A 14,056-nucleotide genomic window follows, 5' to 3' on the forward strand; every position below is an offset into this window, starting at 1 on the left:
TCAACAATCATGTGTCGTGTGTCCCTTTTTCTGCATATTTTTCGGCTACTGCAGATAATTTTGTCAAATTGTAATGTATATTAATTTTGTAGTAAGTATATTAAAATGTGCTTTCTCAACTTCAAAAATTTTGATTTGCGGGGGCAAGACATTTATTTAAGGGGGCTCTGCCCCCTCTTGCCCCAGCGTGGAGCCGGCTTCGGTTACAAGTTGATGTTTTCATAAATTTGTATTGCAACAAATGATGCAACACCATGACACATTGAATTTAATCAGATGTGCTTGTAATGCATTTGGAATTGTAACTTAATTACATTTAAGAGTTTGAACTCAAAATATGCTAAGACGGACTACATTATTTGCGATCATTTGTCATCATCTTCTCGTAATCGTAATGGAGGGAAGCGGACTACACCTCCCACAATGTCTCGTGTTCGGTTGCCTTGGTAACGTTTGACGTCAGCCCCCTCCCTGCTCCTGCCGTGCCTTGGACTGGTGTGATTGGAGGGAAACCCCGTGGACTGCATTCAGACAGACGGGCTGAGAGAATCAGCTGTAGCTTGGCACGCCGAAATCACTGCTATCTGCCAGTACTCAGGTATGAAAGGACTTAAAAGTTTTAAAACTGCACTCTCACGTTTGCGTAATTTATCGTTTGGTCTTCCAACTGAGGAGTAAAACATCGTGAACACGGAAGCGCGTCGCCTCCACTTGACTGTAGGGCTGCATGAAGCGGCGACAATCATCGGACCAAAGAACAATGGCTAGCTTAGCTACAGTTTGGGATATGTCTAATGGCTGGTTTAAAATGGCACATCAGACGGGCAGACGTGGAAGGAAGGAGGGTCAGGTCGAAGGTTGAAGCGCTGATATTCTGTTTTAGCTACAAACGTTAAACCTGTTAAGTGGGATAATTTGATACATTAAGCTAATTGGTAACGTGTGCCGCTCCCTTGTTAACAAATAACCAGGCTACTGTAATGGAGATGCATTGTCTTTAGAGGAGTAATAGCTGTCGCATTTAAATATGTCTCCTATTCTTCGGCTATTATCTTAACATCATTTCTGGCGTATGTAATTCTACAAATTTGCTGACAATGCCTGGAAGGTCCAATACCATCCGTGGCACTGTAATGTATCGATTATATTGGCTGTCGTTGTGTGTAGGGTCCCGCTAGGTTAACGGTAATGCGGCTAATGTGAATTAACACTACGTTAAAAATCCAAGTGAGTCATATCGCATCTGCCGCCAGGCGGGGAGCTAAACGCAGATGCACACCTTTTAAAAAGCTTCATACTTCATACATACTAAAAAGATCATACTTTCTCGGTTTACGGTGAACAGAAACGCTTGAAATTACGTATAGGCCTTATATAATAATCGTAACTTTAGCTACAATATTGGGTATAGCCGATTTATAAAAGCTGTCTTGCTTGGCTGCTTCGTTTCAGGAAATAGTCGGCGCCATACTGGAAACGGGTCACGAGGGCCTAACAGTAGCGGCTCCTTTTTATTGGCTGTAAACGATGTTTCTCGTCCCAACTACATTTATGTAAACCTACAGTTATTGGAATCGCTTTGGGGTTCGTGTCGGCGTTTATATACTGACGTTAATCGCAGTAATCCGCTTTAATTTTGCACTTCAGTTTCCGTGTTCTCGCTTGTTGGGTGAGCCACAGGTACAGGGGTGGGTGTGGTATATGTGTGTGTGTGTGTGTGGCAGATCAAGGGAGGCACAAAATGCGCCCCCGGTATCTGTACCGTATACCGAATACTATTAACTGCCACACGTGTATTGTTACAGTAACAAACGAAATTTTAGTTTTTAAATGTACTTATTTATCGATTAAAATGCATACACACCATAGAGCATGTTGCATAATGCCCATGCCAGGCCGTGGTAGTTCGTTCAAATTGGTCAAATGTTGTTTTCTATTGTTAGAATTTATCAAACTAGAAACTATAATAAACCTATTTTTATGAATTTGATTTTTGTGTGTTTTGGAGTGGTGGTCGTCAAGCTATAATACTAATACACGTTTTTAAGGTTTCAACACGTTAAAGCATTGTATTGTGACTTATACCCTGCAGTTTGACATATACAAGTAGTCAAGTGTCTTTCTTTGAAGAAATGCATGAGCATGTTGTACCAAAGGTGGAGTGTAAAAATTGACAAATCCATCTAATGAGGATTAGTTATCACACTGCTAATTTGGAAAATAGTTGTTTCTTCTTCGTGATGGCAGTGTTCTTATAAATGTATTTTCTGTTAATTGGTGTAGAATTTGCTTTTCCTCATGTCAGGACAGATTTTGTTCACGGTACACTACATGCACTCTGTAATGGAAAAAAAGTAATTGATTCTGTAGAACTCCGCTGGCTATTTGGGATGGGTCAAACGGATATAGGCTATTGATCTAGTGAAGAGAATTCCTGTGTGTGTGTCAAGTCTACACATAGACTGCATTTATATTATATATTTGCTCCTGACTTTTTAATCTTACCAGCATATAGCACTTAGTATGCTTAGTAAATTGCAGGGCTAATACAGAACAGTGGCTAATAGTAGTATTGCGACTTTTCTCAAGTCACCATGCTAGCCTACAGGTATGTATATATAGATATATTATGTTTCCTTATAGAGACACTTCCAACAAGGGCAGCCAGGCTTAAATACAATATCATAAGTCACTCATTCAGTTAGGCTAAACCAACAAAGGTTTCTGGTAAATAAGCACTGCTTAAAATGTTAAATGTCCTCTTGCCACTCCCTTAATTGATCGCCAACTATCCTATTTTCTTCTCTGCTTTTCTTTGCCCAGTGAGCAGTCATGAGCGAGGCACCCCAGAAGGAATTGGTGCAAAAGGCCAAGCTGGCCGAGCAGGCTGAGCGTTATGATGACATGGCTGCTGCAATGAAGGCTGTGACGGAGGACAGTGAGCAGCTGTCAAACGAGGAGCGTAACCTGCTGTCAGTGGCCTACAAGAACGTTGTGGGAGCTCGTCGCTCCTCATGGCGTGTGGTGTCCAGCATTGAGCAGAAGGCCGATGGCAGTGAAAGGAAGAAGGCCATGGCCAAAGAGTACCGGGAAAAGATTGAGAAAGAGCTCAAAGACATCTGCCACGATGTGTTGGTGAGATTGGCAACATTTCATAAAACAACTTAAGTGGCTTTTTCTGTTAAAACTTGTCATTTAGCCATAGGTGTTCATATAACTTTTACATAACAGAGTGCACACCAATTGTCCATGGTTGTTTATTGTATGGTAGAATGTGGATAATATTGTTACTATAATCTTATAGTAACAGTAATCTCCAGCAAATGTGGTTACTGGATGTTGGCCATGTCAAAATGTTTTCAGCACAATTGTAGAGGGATACAGAAGTGATTTTGGGAAAAAGTAAGGCATTCAGATTATGTGAAGTGCTGGAGGCTACCAAGGAGTGAGTCTAACTCCACAGTCATACCTTCCTTCAGCAGCTCACATTGTTAGATGTGTCAGTTCTGTCAACAAGACGCAGCAGAACATGCAAGGAAGTGCCACGCCTTGAGTCCTTCATTTCTATTGCTGGCTGTTTTACAGCAATTCTGCTCAAGTTTTCTGCCTTTAATAGTTTATTTAGGCATTCTTCCTCACACATGGAGAAAGTACATTTAGTGTGGTGGAGGTATATAAAAATGGTTTTACTACTAAAACTAAAACACCATTCATAGTCTGAGTTTGCCTGATATTCCAACAGTATGAAGTGGTAAGTGTGTTAATCCTATTAAGTCAGACTGACTTATAGTAATACTCCAAGCGGTCCTCTCATATTACACCTGTAGCAGCTGTAGTTCTTTAGAAATGTTACCAACTTCCTTGTTTGATCAGCCGTGAAAGCCACAGTCAACTTAAATAAATGAATAATCCTCAGATGAGAGTTAGAGAACACAGAATGCATGAGCTCACACAATACAGGAAATTATGTCTAAATACACCATGGCCAATTTATTAGGCACAGCTGAACAATCTAATGCAATCAAATACAACATCCATGCCATAAATGTCTGTCTAAACTGATGTTCCAACTTTGAAGACATTTCTTTAAACTGTTGATGCATATCAAGTCAATCATTTTTGCGTATTGACTTCACAGTTCTAGTTAAGACTTGCAGTATCTGACTGAGTAGCTTGGTGCAAAAAACATTGTTTGCTTCTACAGCTAATCTCATTTTGAGGTTGCAGCTATAGTTTGTGTAACATTTATACTAGAGTAGTTGATGTTAAATTGTTTGTTACTCATGGCTCACCTGTCCTCAGGCCTGGACTCTTAACAAATCTATACAATTTTGTGTTGATCGGTTAAGAGACATTTCTGTTAAAGCTAGAGAAAGACTGTCTGTTGACCAAATGTGCTAGAGATGGCGAAAAATGCACTTAAACACTTAAAATGGCTGACTTCCTGTTGGAATCAGGTTATGGGTCCACTGTTTTGTTTGTCTCATCGGCCTACCAAAATTGTTCCTTAAGCTCTGGGCTCTAAAATTAAAATATTGTAGGTGGTGGTATCGATCCATTTTGCCACGCCCATTCGCAAGGTCAATAAAGCTAATAGCCTAAATTTCCACCACTCTTGAAGCACATGCAAAGTTTTGTGATTTTTCAACTTAAGATGTTTAGGCCCTCAAGAACTGCTATTCTTTCGCAAGAATAATTAAAGTAAAACAATTAAATGAAGAGTAATTCTTCCTATAGTTTCAGTAGGTTAATGGATGATTCATTTGCACACAACATGAAAAATATCATACCAAATGGGACTTTAGGGCCTTACCAGTACTGTAGGCATTTTTGCTCGGCTCAAAATACTTTTTTTTTTCTCTGCACATGCACTGGGGCTTATCATTTTTGAAATTGCATGCACAAAATGTTTTCTTCCTGCACGATTTTTGCTCCTTTCTTGGAACTCCTGCCATTGTCATATTTAGCAACAAGAAGTCCAACATCGACCACTGCAAAATTTGCTTTTTAGACAGTTCAAATATGTAGAAATTGGAAATGTGTTATAATGTAACATAAACCCAGCTGATTTTCTTGAACTGTATAGTAAAAATATATAATGCTGTAATGCATGTATAAATAAGAAATGGAGCATAGCTCAAATTTTATATGCACAACAGTGCATATGCATGTGGTATTTTGAGCCCTGCATCTGTAGGAGCTCTCATACTGTTCTTCTCTCAGCCTGTGCATTGTCTGCATGATGACCCACTATCTCCTAATCCTATAATGACAGCAGCTGAGCCACGAGCACTCTGGCTCACTGACCTCCACTTTGGCCAAACAGCCTTATGGGGACCGAAATAGCGACGGATGAGAGTTAATAGGGCCAAAGAGGAGTGGTGTAGGACGGGGATAAGGCTGGGGTACACTAAGCAAGCTTTTTTTGTACTAGGAGTCATCCGACCACCTCTTAATATGCGTTTCTGAATGGCCACACTTTATAAAGCTGGCTACAATAGAGCAACACTAGGGAAGGGCACATCAAGAAAAATTGGATAGTCAGTGGTAACTATTATTCAATTAGCCTAAAATTGGGTGATCTTGTTTAATGAACACATCCCATTCAGAAGCTTTGTAATCTAACCTTTAACTGCAGTGCCTATGTGGTGACTGTAAAATAAATCCATAATGATACATTTGATGCAGGATATTCTGTTATAATCATTCATGTTTACATGTTAAAAAGTTATTGCCCGCCTTTCCACTTTTGTTAGCTGTCCATGATGCCTTGAGTTTAGTCTATCAACCACTCGGGCTGTGTTCCTGACCAGTCAACTTATCAAAGGCAGTGTTGGACAAGTAAGTTTGGCTATCGGGCTGTCGGCAAATATATTTCAGTAGCATCTCGCCCACAGTGGTGTAGAAAACTATAACCGCCCCTTGTGTGCAGCTGAACTGAATGTGCCATGCAGACAAGGTGACGTCACAAACTGTTAGATTTGTTTTAGGGTTTATTTTTAACAATAACGATGCATATCGTTGGACAATCTCTCCTCTGTGGTGTTCATGTTATTTTACTTGTGCATAAAAATGTGATAAAAGTAGTTGGGTGAAGACAAAAGAGTCCATGCTTACTTTTTCACCTATGCAGATGACAAATTGGTTGTTCAAACAAATGGGAAGCATTTATTTTCTTGTGGTTGTAACTTTGGTGTCTGGTATTTGTCTTATTCTAACCAAGATTGTATGACACCTTAGTTGTGTACTTATAATGGAGTTGTTGCAGTCCTTAAATAAACAACAATGTCCAGCTGTGCTATGAATGAATTTAGCTATATGACAGGCCGATCATAGCTAACATAATTAATTCTAATCTTACACAACAGTGGTGTATTAGTGTTGCTGCTTGTGCATTCCAGAAAGCATGTGTGCGCGCACACATGGATGCTCACTTTTACTGAAATTAATTTGATTTACAGGATGTGCCGCAGAAACCGAAGATATAATTAAGTAGGATTATATACTTTTATTCACTTTGAAGTTTCCTGCCATTGATGTAGTTCTTTGTGCTCCAGTTCCACATTTAGATCCAACAGGGCTTCCCTGATCCCTCACAGCAGTCAAAGAGCATTCTGCAAATGTAGGCACCTTTGATTGTTTTATTATACTTGGGATAATGTACAAATATACTAACAGAAACTAAACTCATAGTTTTAGAAAATCGGGAGGTTTTGTAAATATAACGATAGGTCTGCGTTGGGTTTCCAGATCAAGGATTTCTGTTTTTTTCTACTTGCTTATACCTCTATATGGCACACTTTTTATATAGGCTGTTTCGGAGAAACAACATGGAAATGTCCACATGGAAACTGCATTACAATCCATAGTTATGCCATGAAGAGATCAATCTACATTTAGATTGAAGTAGTAATTCATGTTTATTCATGATTTGAAGGTAGTTTTTAACCATTTCTGACCCAATGCTTATAGAAGATTAGCAGCACTTTTCAACTAGTGTGTTAAGGGAGACTCCCACCACTTAGGTATGCTGTTCCCTGCCAGCTAGCATTCAGGTTAGCAACAGGGAGAGGCTGTCAAGTGGTGCATGGTTTTGTTGGAAAGGGTCGAGCTGGGCTCTGAGTGACCTACTTCCTCAGCAAAAGCTCATCAGGAGTTCAGCAGCCCAGCTCTCTTCCCTTCTCCACCCCCACTATCTGTCATCCATATTCACAATACTCCCTATTGCTCCACTACCCTTTTCCACTCTCCCCCATCTTCACTCCCCACTCTTATGTCCAGCCCATTCCCCATCTCTTGCCCTATGATTACATGTTATCCACCATTGACACAGATCCACCCGCGTTCAGTGGTCATTGATGCATCTGTAATTAGGGGTGTGACGATGCATCCATATAGGTCGTTACATTGATTCATTGGTGAACAATCCAACTGCATTGATGCAATGCCCCAATATTGATGCATAAATATACACTTTTATTTTGACAATCTCCCTGTTTTGAGAAGTAAACTGGCCACACAGATAGAACCTTAAATGGTCTATGTTCGTAATTTAAAGATTACAGGCTCTTTAAGTTAAGCCATTAAATACACTTGCATGCAATGTGGCATTTTAGAGTGAACAGAAGATTTTTTTCAAATTTCTCATTTAAACATCTGGAAGAGCTTAGAAATAAAATGGTAAAACCATATTATTTTTGTTGAGTTGATATGAATGTAACTGGTTGTGTTAAATGGGCGTATGATATCGTCTCATATCCATCGATGGCCCCTGAATCCAACTGAATCAAAGTCGTACTGCGGCAGGCTTCGTGATATCATCAAATATCGTATTGTTGTCCAATTGAATAGATCTAATATCGGGCTGAAACCTGTACTGATCACCTATCTGATGTGGCTATAGCTCTGAGGCCACTGGAAGTAGCCAGCTTTACCCTCATTTAGACCTGGTGAGAAATTACTCTGCTGTCTTTGCTGATTTCAAGGTCTACCAGCCCCAAACGTAAAGCAAGTACGTTATAGTTGACACTTTAGATTTTATATCTTACAACCCAGATTCCAAAAAAGTTGGGACACTATGTAAAATGTAAGAACAGAATGTGATAATTTGCTACTCATTTTTTAACATGTATTCAATTGAAAACAATTCAATTGTACTATATCAACTTAAAGTTTTTTTGTAAATATATGCTTATTCTGAATTGACGACAGCAAAACATTTAAAAAATAAAAGAAGACATATTAAACATTCCATATGTAAAGAGACTAATTGGTAACAGGTGATGGTATCATGACTGGTAATACATTTTCATTGAATCAGAAGAAATCTCTGCATGTAAGGGATAGGGCCAACATTGGATGCAGGTGACCATCGATCCCTCAGATGGCACTGCATTAAAAACCAGCATGATTGTACGAATGACTAACATGAGGTCAGGAGCTGACTTCTGTTGGCCTGAGCTCATGTGAGATAGATTGATGCAAGGTGGAAAGGTGTGTGTTCCAACACATGGCTTCAAAGAAAAATAGTGTGGGTACTAGACTGGCCTGCCTGCAGTCGACACCTGTCTCCCACTGATTTGATTTGCAGCGAAAAATACGACTACGGAGACCAGAGACTGTTGAGCAACTGGAGTTGTATGTCAAGCAGGAATGAGAAAGTATTTCATTTCAAAACGTTGACAATTGATGTCTTCAGTTCCTCAGAGCTTGCTAAGTGCTATTATTAGAAAGGGTGATCTAACAGTGATAAACATGCCCCTGTGTTGGAGGTATCAAATACGGGGGTTCTATGAAGTTAGATTCTAACAGTCTGTCTGTTGTGTTTTTCTGCCATAGGGTCTCTTGGACTCTTTTCTCATTCCCAAAGCCGTTGCAGCAGAGAGCAAAGTCTTCTATCTGAAAATGAAAGGAGACTACTTCCGCTACTTGGCTGAGGTGGCCACAGGAGAAGACAGGACAAGTAAGTACTATGTATCACCGTATGTGGGGGTGGTAATGGTTTATTTCATTTTAATAATTTATAGGTATGCATGTTTTGATGCCCAGAAAGACTAAAAAAAACCCCAATAATTTTGTTTTGCAGTTGGGATGCTCAGAGCAGATACTGTCTTAGCTAGTGACAACATAGGAAAGTGCATATTACATGAAAATTGGCTGTTGAGTTTCAAGCATGGCAGAAACTTGTACCAGCTAATGTATATGAGATTAGCTATATTTTGTGCAGGAAGTGTTTCAAACTCTGCATAATGGTAATCAATGCAGTATATGTATGTATAGCCAGTATAAAAGACAGGATTTCCACTATGCGTCTTGCTCCCATACATCATTAGCAATATATGCTGAGGTTAGTACAACAAGTAGAATGGTAGGCATGTCAGTCCCACCATGCAAGCTCAAAACAAACAAAGAAGCTGAAAGGGAGGGACTCATCTGCAGGTTCACAGTCAGCTAAAACCGTAACAAAGATGTGCAAAAACATTGAATTTATGCTCAGTCAGGTCTGCAGGACGACAAGCAAACAAACCCTTAAAAGGTTGGTGGTTAGCACTTTCGCCTCACAGCAAGAGGGTCGCTTGTTCGAATGCAGTGTGGAGTTTGCATTTTCGCCCCATGTCAGCATGAGGTCTCTCTGGGTTTCTCCCATAGTCCAAAGACATGCAGGTTAGGTGAAATTGGTCACGCTAAATTGTCTGTAGGTATAAATTAAAGCATAAATGGTTGTCTGCCCTGTGATAGTCTGGCGACCTGTCCAGGGTGTACCCCGCCTCTCACCCAATGTCAACTGTGGTTGGCTTTTTTGTAATTTGACCTGAATGTATAAAATTACCTGCTATGACCTCTAGGATAATCTCAGCTGCATGAAACTTTAAAACCACAAACTCACTGAAAGACAAAATTCATCATACATACACACATGTACACGTACACACATGTACACGTTCACACATGCAGACGTTTACTTTAACTTTATATTCCACGGCACTCATTGTCCTTTTTTCCTCTCTCAGCCACCATTGAAGCCTCAAAGGATGCCTACCAAGGTGCTTTTGACATCAGCAAAGGAGAAATGCAGTCCACGCACCCAATCCGTCTTGGTCTTGCCCTCAATTTCTCCGTTTTCTACTATGAGATCCTCAACTCCCCTGAACAGGCCTGCCTCCTGGCTAAAAGTGTAAGTTCATAACACCACATAACTATATTTTCATACTTGTATGGATATTAAACTGCTAAATGAATTGCAATTGTAATAACATGTCACATTATTTTTGTGAAGACTTGTAAGATTGATTGCACAGAAGCCATTGTACACAACCTTACCTGAAACATAGACATTCTATCATAGCTTGTTTAAGACCACTTTTTTCCCCAGCAGTGAAAAATGTGTTTTGAATCCTTTTAGGCTTTTGACGATGCCATTGCAGAGCTTGATTCACTGAGTGAAGATTCCTACAAAGACAGTACACTAATCATGCAGCTACTGAGAGACAACTTGACAGTAAGTTTCCATTTCTTAAACAATACAAGCATGTCCCAAATTAAATTTACAGATTTTGTGCAGAAAATAATCATGAAGATTTTAGGAGTGCAACTATTGTTTTTCTTTATTGATTAGTATTAATGGTAAGTTACTTGCTCAATTGTTTGGTGTTAACTATGCAAATCAGAGCTTCTCAGAATTCATGATGACATTTTTTAATGTTATTTTCCAAAACCAAAAACCAGTTTACTGTCATAGTAAGTGGAGCAGGTGTAAGAACCAGAAAATTATTGCATTTGAGAAGCTGAAACCAGAGATTTTTGCTTTAGAATTGTTTTGAATTTGAATTCATGAGACAGTTTTTCAGTTTTCTATAAATGTTTGGTATTGTCAGTTTGCCTTTGAAACCTAAATACACAAAATCAACAGTAGCAGTTCTTTCTAGAAATGATGATCCAAATATATGTTCCAAGTAATGGACATGCTGTTTTGTATTTTGCTGTTGAATTTAGTGCAATAATTGTTGGTTCAAGGAACATTTAGGTAACATCCTATTCTTGACATAGCCACAGCAGTCCTGATATTGATTGACCCCCACTGGGTAAAGTACATGCAATAGGTCCCCCTTACTGTAACAGCTTTTTAGTAGTCCAGATTACTTACTGAACAGTGGTTTGTATTTTGTGGACACTGGAGTAGAGAATAAGTAGTGCTCTTAACAGTGTATTTAGTGAAAAATAGAAAGTATTTTAATTTTAGATATTAATGGATTTTTCATTATTTTCCCATACCCGCTCCTCATTGACCCTCTTTTTCTCCTCCCTCTCTGCTTCTTTCTCCTGCCCTGTCCTCCTGTCTTTCCTCAGCTGTGGACCTCTGATAACCAGGTTGAGGGAGAGGATCAAGAGGAGACCAGAGAATGAGCCACATCCCTATAGTCATCCCTGTCTACCTGCCATCATCCCAGTTCATCTTCATCATGATCATAAACACTGAGACCACCTCATTACTATCATTGTCGTCCAATACTCTCCATTTTTTTTCTATTTAGTTTTCTCAGCACTCATCTCATTCCTTATCAGTTTACTATTCCTTCTTTTGAAGTAACTGTGGGGATAGGGGATGGGGAGGGAGGGTAAGTTTTAAATTGTGTGACGGGAGGGTCCATGTGGAAGGTAGTGTGTTTGGGGTGGGCTGCTTGTCTGCTGACCTTTTCTTTTGTGTGGGAGTAAAGTTTGTTGCATTATTGAGGTGGTGGGTGAGAGGGCAAGTTCTCAACTCATGAAACATGCAGCAGGTTGAGTTTTTAGAGATAAAGTTATCCTGTGTGTGTATCCTATTCATATTAATGGTCCTGTTCTTGATTAACACCATCTTTTGATGATACGTGTGGTTTCACAAAATGAGTTGATTTGTCACACTTTAAAGAGACAGCGGCTGTTAGTCTGTACTTGGCAGGAGGAAGGACAGAGGTAAAGACCGTGATGGCGTAATGGTGAGTGCTGGAGACAGAAGGCAAAGTTTTTTTTTGGAACACAAAGGTTACATTCCATTCAGTTGCTCAACTTTCTACTCTATTATTTTGTTTTGTTTCGGGTGACCTGCTTTTGTATTTCTATGTATCAATTACGAGGTATAGAAAACTGAAGAACAAAAGAGCACACAAGCTTGTTGTTGATGTTTCATGAGAACAGCATTTTAAAAAAAACCCATGTGCTTATGTAGTTACTGCTTTTTCGAATTAAGATTTTTATTTGATTTGTCTTTTATTCTCCTTTTTTTCTTTCAAAACTTGCCTAAACTGCATGTTGGTAAGAAGTAGTTTGTGGAGATGTAAGGATGGTTGTTGTCAGGCAGGCTAGCTTTGTTCATGTCTTTGGAATTTTCATACAGAACACCCAAGCATAACTGTTATTTGGGGGGAAATGTGTGATTTCATGTAAGTGGAATAAAAAAAATAATTAAAGTTTCAACTTGTCCATTTATAGGTGATACACTGGTAGTTTAAGTGGTCCAACAGTCTGAAAGTTTTTTCTTTTGACATGGTATTTGTATCGTCCAAAGCCATAATTCATGTTAAAACTCACAGGAGAGATTATCTTTACCCAAACACCAGCAAGGTTTGTGTTAAATGGTAAATCCAGCAACCATTATAACGGAGATGTGCTTTTCGGTGAAGCACTACAAGAATAAGTGAGTCAGAGGGGGAAGCTATGAGCAGACAATGAGACACGGACCTTTGATTACGAGACAAAGTTTACTACTGCAATCTTACCTCTAACAGGCTAAGCGCATTAAAGAAGACCGCAGAACAGTAGGGTGAAAAAAATGTGAACAACCATTTCATGAGATATCGCCCTTGTTTCTTGTCCTATAATAAAAAATAAAAAAAACAGTAAGCATGCTTCATTGCCATTTATAGAATGAACAGCTGAAGGGAGGGAAACTTAAGCTCTCTGGGTTTTAATGTGATATTCAGGAGGTGGTCAATGTAAGGCCACCACAAAGGAATAATGAGCTGCAGTGCCATCTATTAAACTAACCATGAGGAACAAGAAATACAACAGCCACTTCAGAGAACTACCCAGCAAGTTGCCCTCACGCAGTCTGCACAACGGTTATCGTTCAATTATGCCCTGTGGGAGATGCATTTGTTTATTTATGTGTACATAGTACACTAAGTATTACTGTGTAGTCTCCAAGTCCCAAGGGAAGTCATCAGAGACGTATATTAAAACAGTGCTGTCAATTAAGCATATTGTGATGTAGCTTGCGCTCTTTGCAGCCCCCTGTGGGTGTGCAGTGCTCTGTCTACCTGTCGAGATGCGCGTGACCGTTGCGGGAGCGCGCACTGCTAAAAAAGGTAAAACGGTCGGACATTTATTTGCCATTTCATTTATTAAATTCCCAGGACTACATACGGTGAACAGTTAATTTTACTTAAATAGTTATTGTTGAGTAGCATTCATCAATGAAAGCCCTGACTTTATTTACATTAAAGTTATCCATTCAGTGATCAAGGTCAGTTATATTACACGAGATTGTAATACAATTTCCTTGACATGGTTGGTCTAATCCTGCAACATTTCTGTAAGCGAACTCTTTTGTTGTCCTAATCCAAGTAACCCCAAATCATAAATGGGCAGGTAACACCATTTATTGTGTCCATAGATTTAAAATGATTTGTTATATTTGTCAGAGCTGGCAAAAAAAAATCCACGTTTATTTTAGCCGGAATGAGTGCCACGTGTTTTAAATCTGCTCGCACACGCCAAAATAGTTCAACATATTTGCTAAATGAGGAATTATCAAGAAAACCATGGAAAATGGCCAGATATCAACTCCAAAATGAAACTCTTATAAGCTATTTTTGTTGTAATCATAATATTTGTCCAAACAAATGTACATTTAGTTGTACCAGGCATTAAAAAGAAGAGAACAAGGGTGGTCTAGTATTTTTTCCATGACTGTAGTTAGGGACATTTCAAGTAAGAGAGAAAATGATATGCGATGCTCGAAATCAAATCTTTAGTGAAATATCGCGAGATGTGTGACGTCACCCTCAGTAGTGAACGC

The 14,056-nt window shown here is 39.3% G+C and overlaps 1 protein-coding gene across 1 annotated transcript; it reads left to right on the forward strand.

Annotated features, from left to right (window-relative positions):
* Positions 1 to 466: 466 nt before the first annotated feature.
* LOC131975783 (14-3-3 protein zeta-like) lies at positions 467 to 12,453 on the forward strand. The gene is made up of 6 exons (XM_059338544.1): positions 467 to 598; positions 2,824 to 3,135; positions 8,839 to 8,962; positions 10,011 to 10,174; positions 10,403 to 10,498; positions 11,347 to 12,453. Exons 2-6 carry the CDS (start codon positions 2,833 to 2,835, stop codon positions 11,401 to 11,403), a joined length of 744 nt encoding a protein of 247 aa, XP_059194527.1. The 5' UTR covers positions 467 to 598; positions 2,824 to 2,832; the 3' UTR covers positions 11,404 to 12,453.
* The last annotated feature ends 1,603 nt before the right edge of the window (positions 12,454 to 14,056 follow it).

This window comes from Centropristis striata, chromosome 8 (assembly GCF_030273125.1).
Source record: "Centropristis striata isolate RG_2023a ecotype Rhode Island chromosome 8, C.striata_1.0, whole genome shotgun sequence".
NCBI lineage: Eukaryota > Metazoa > Chordata > Actinopteri > Perciformes > Serranidae > Centropristis > Centropristis striata.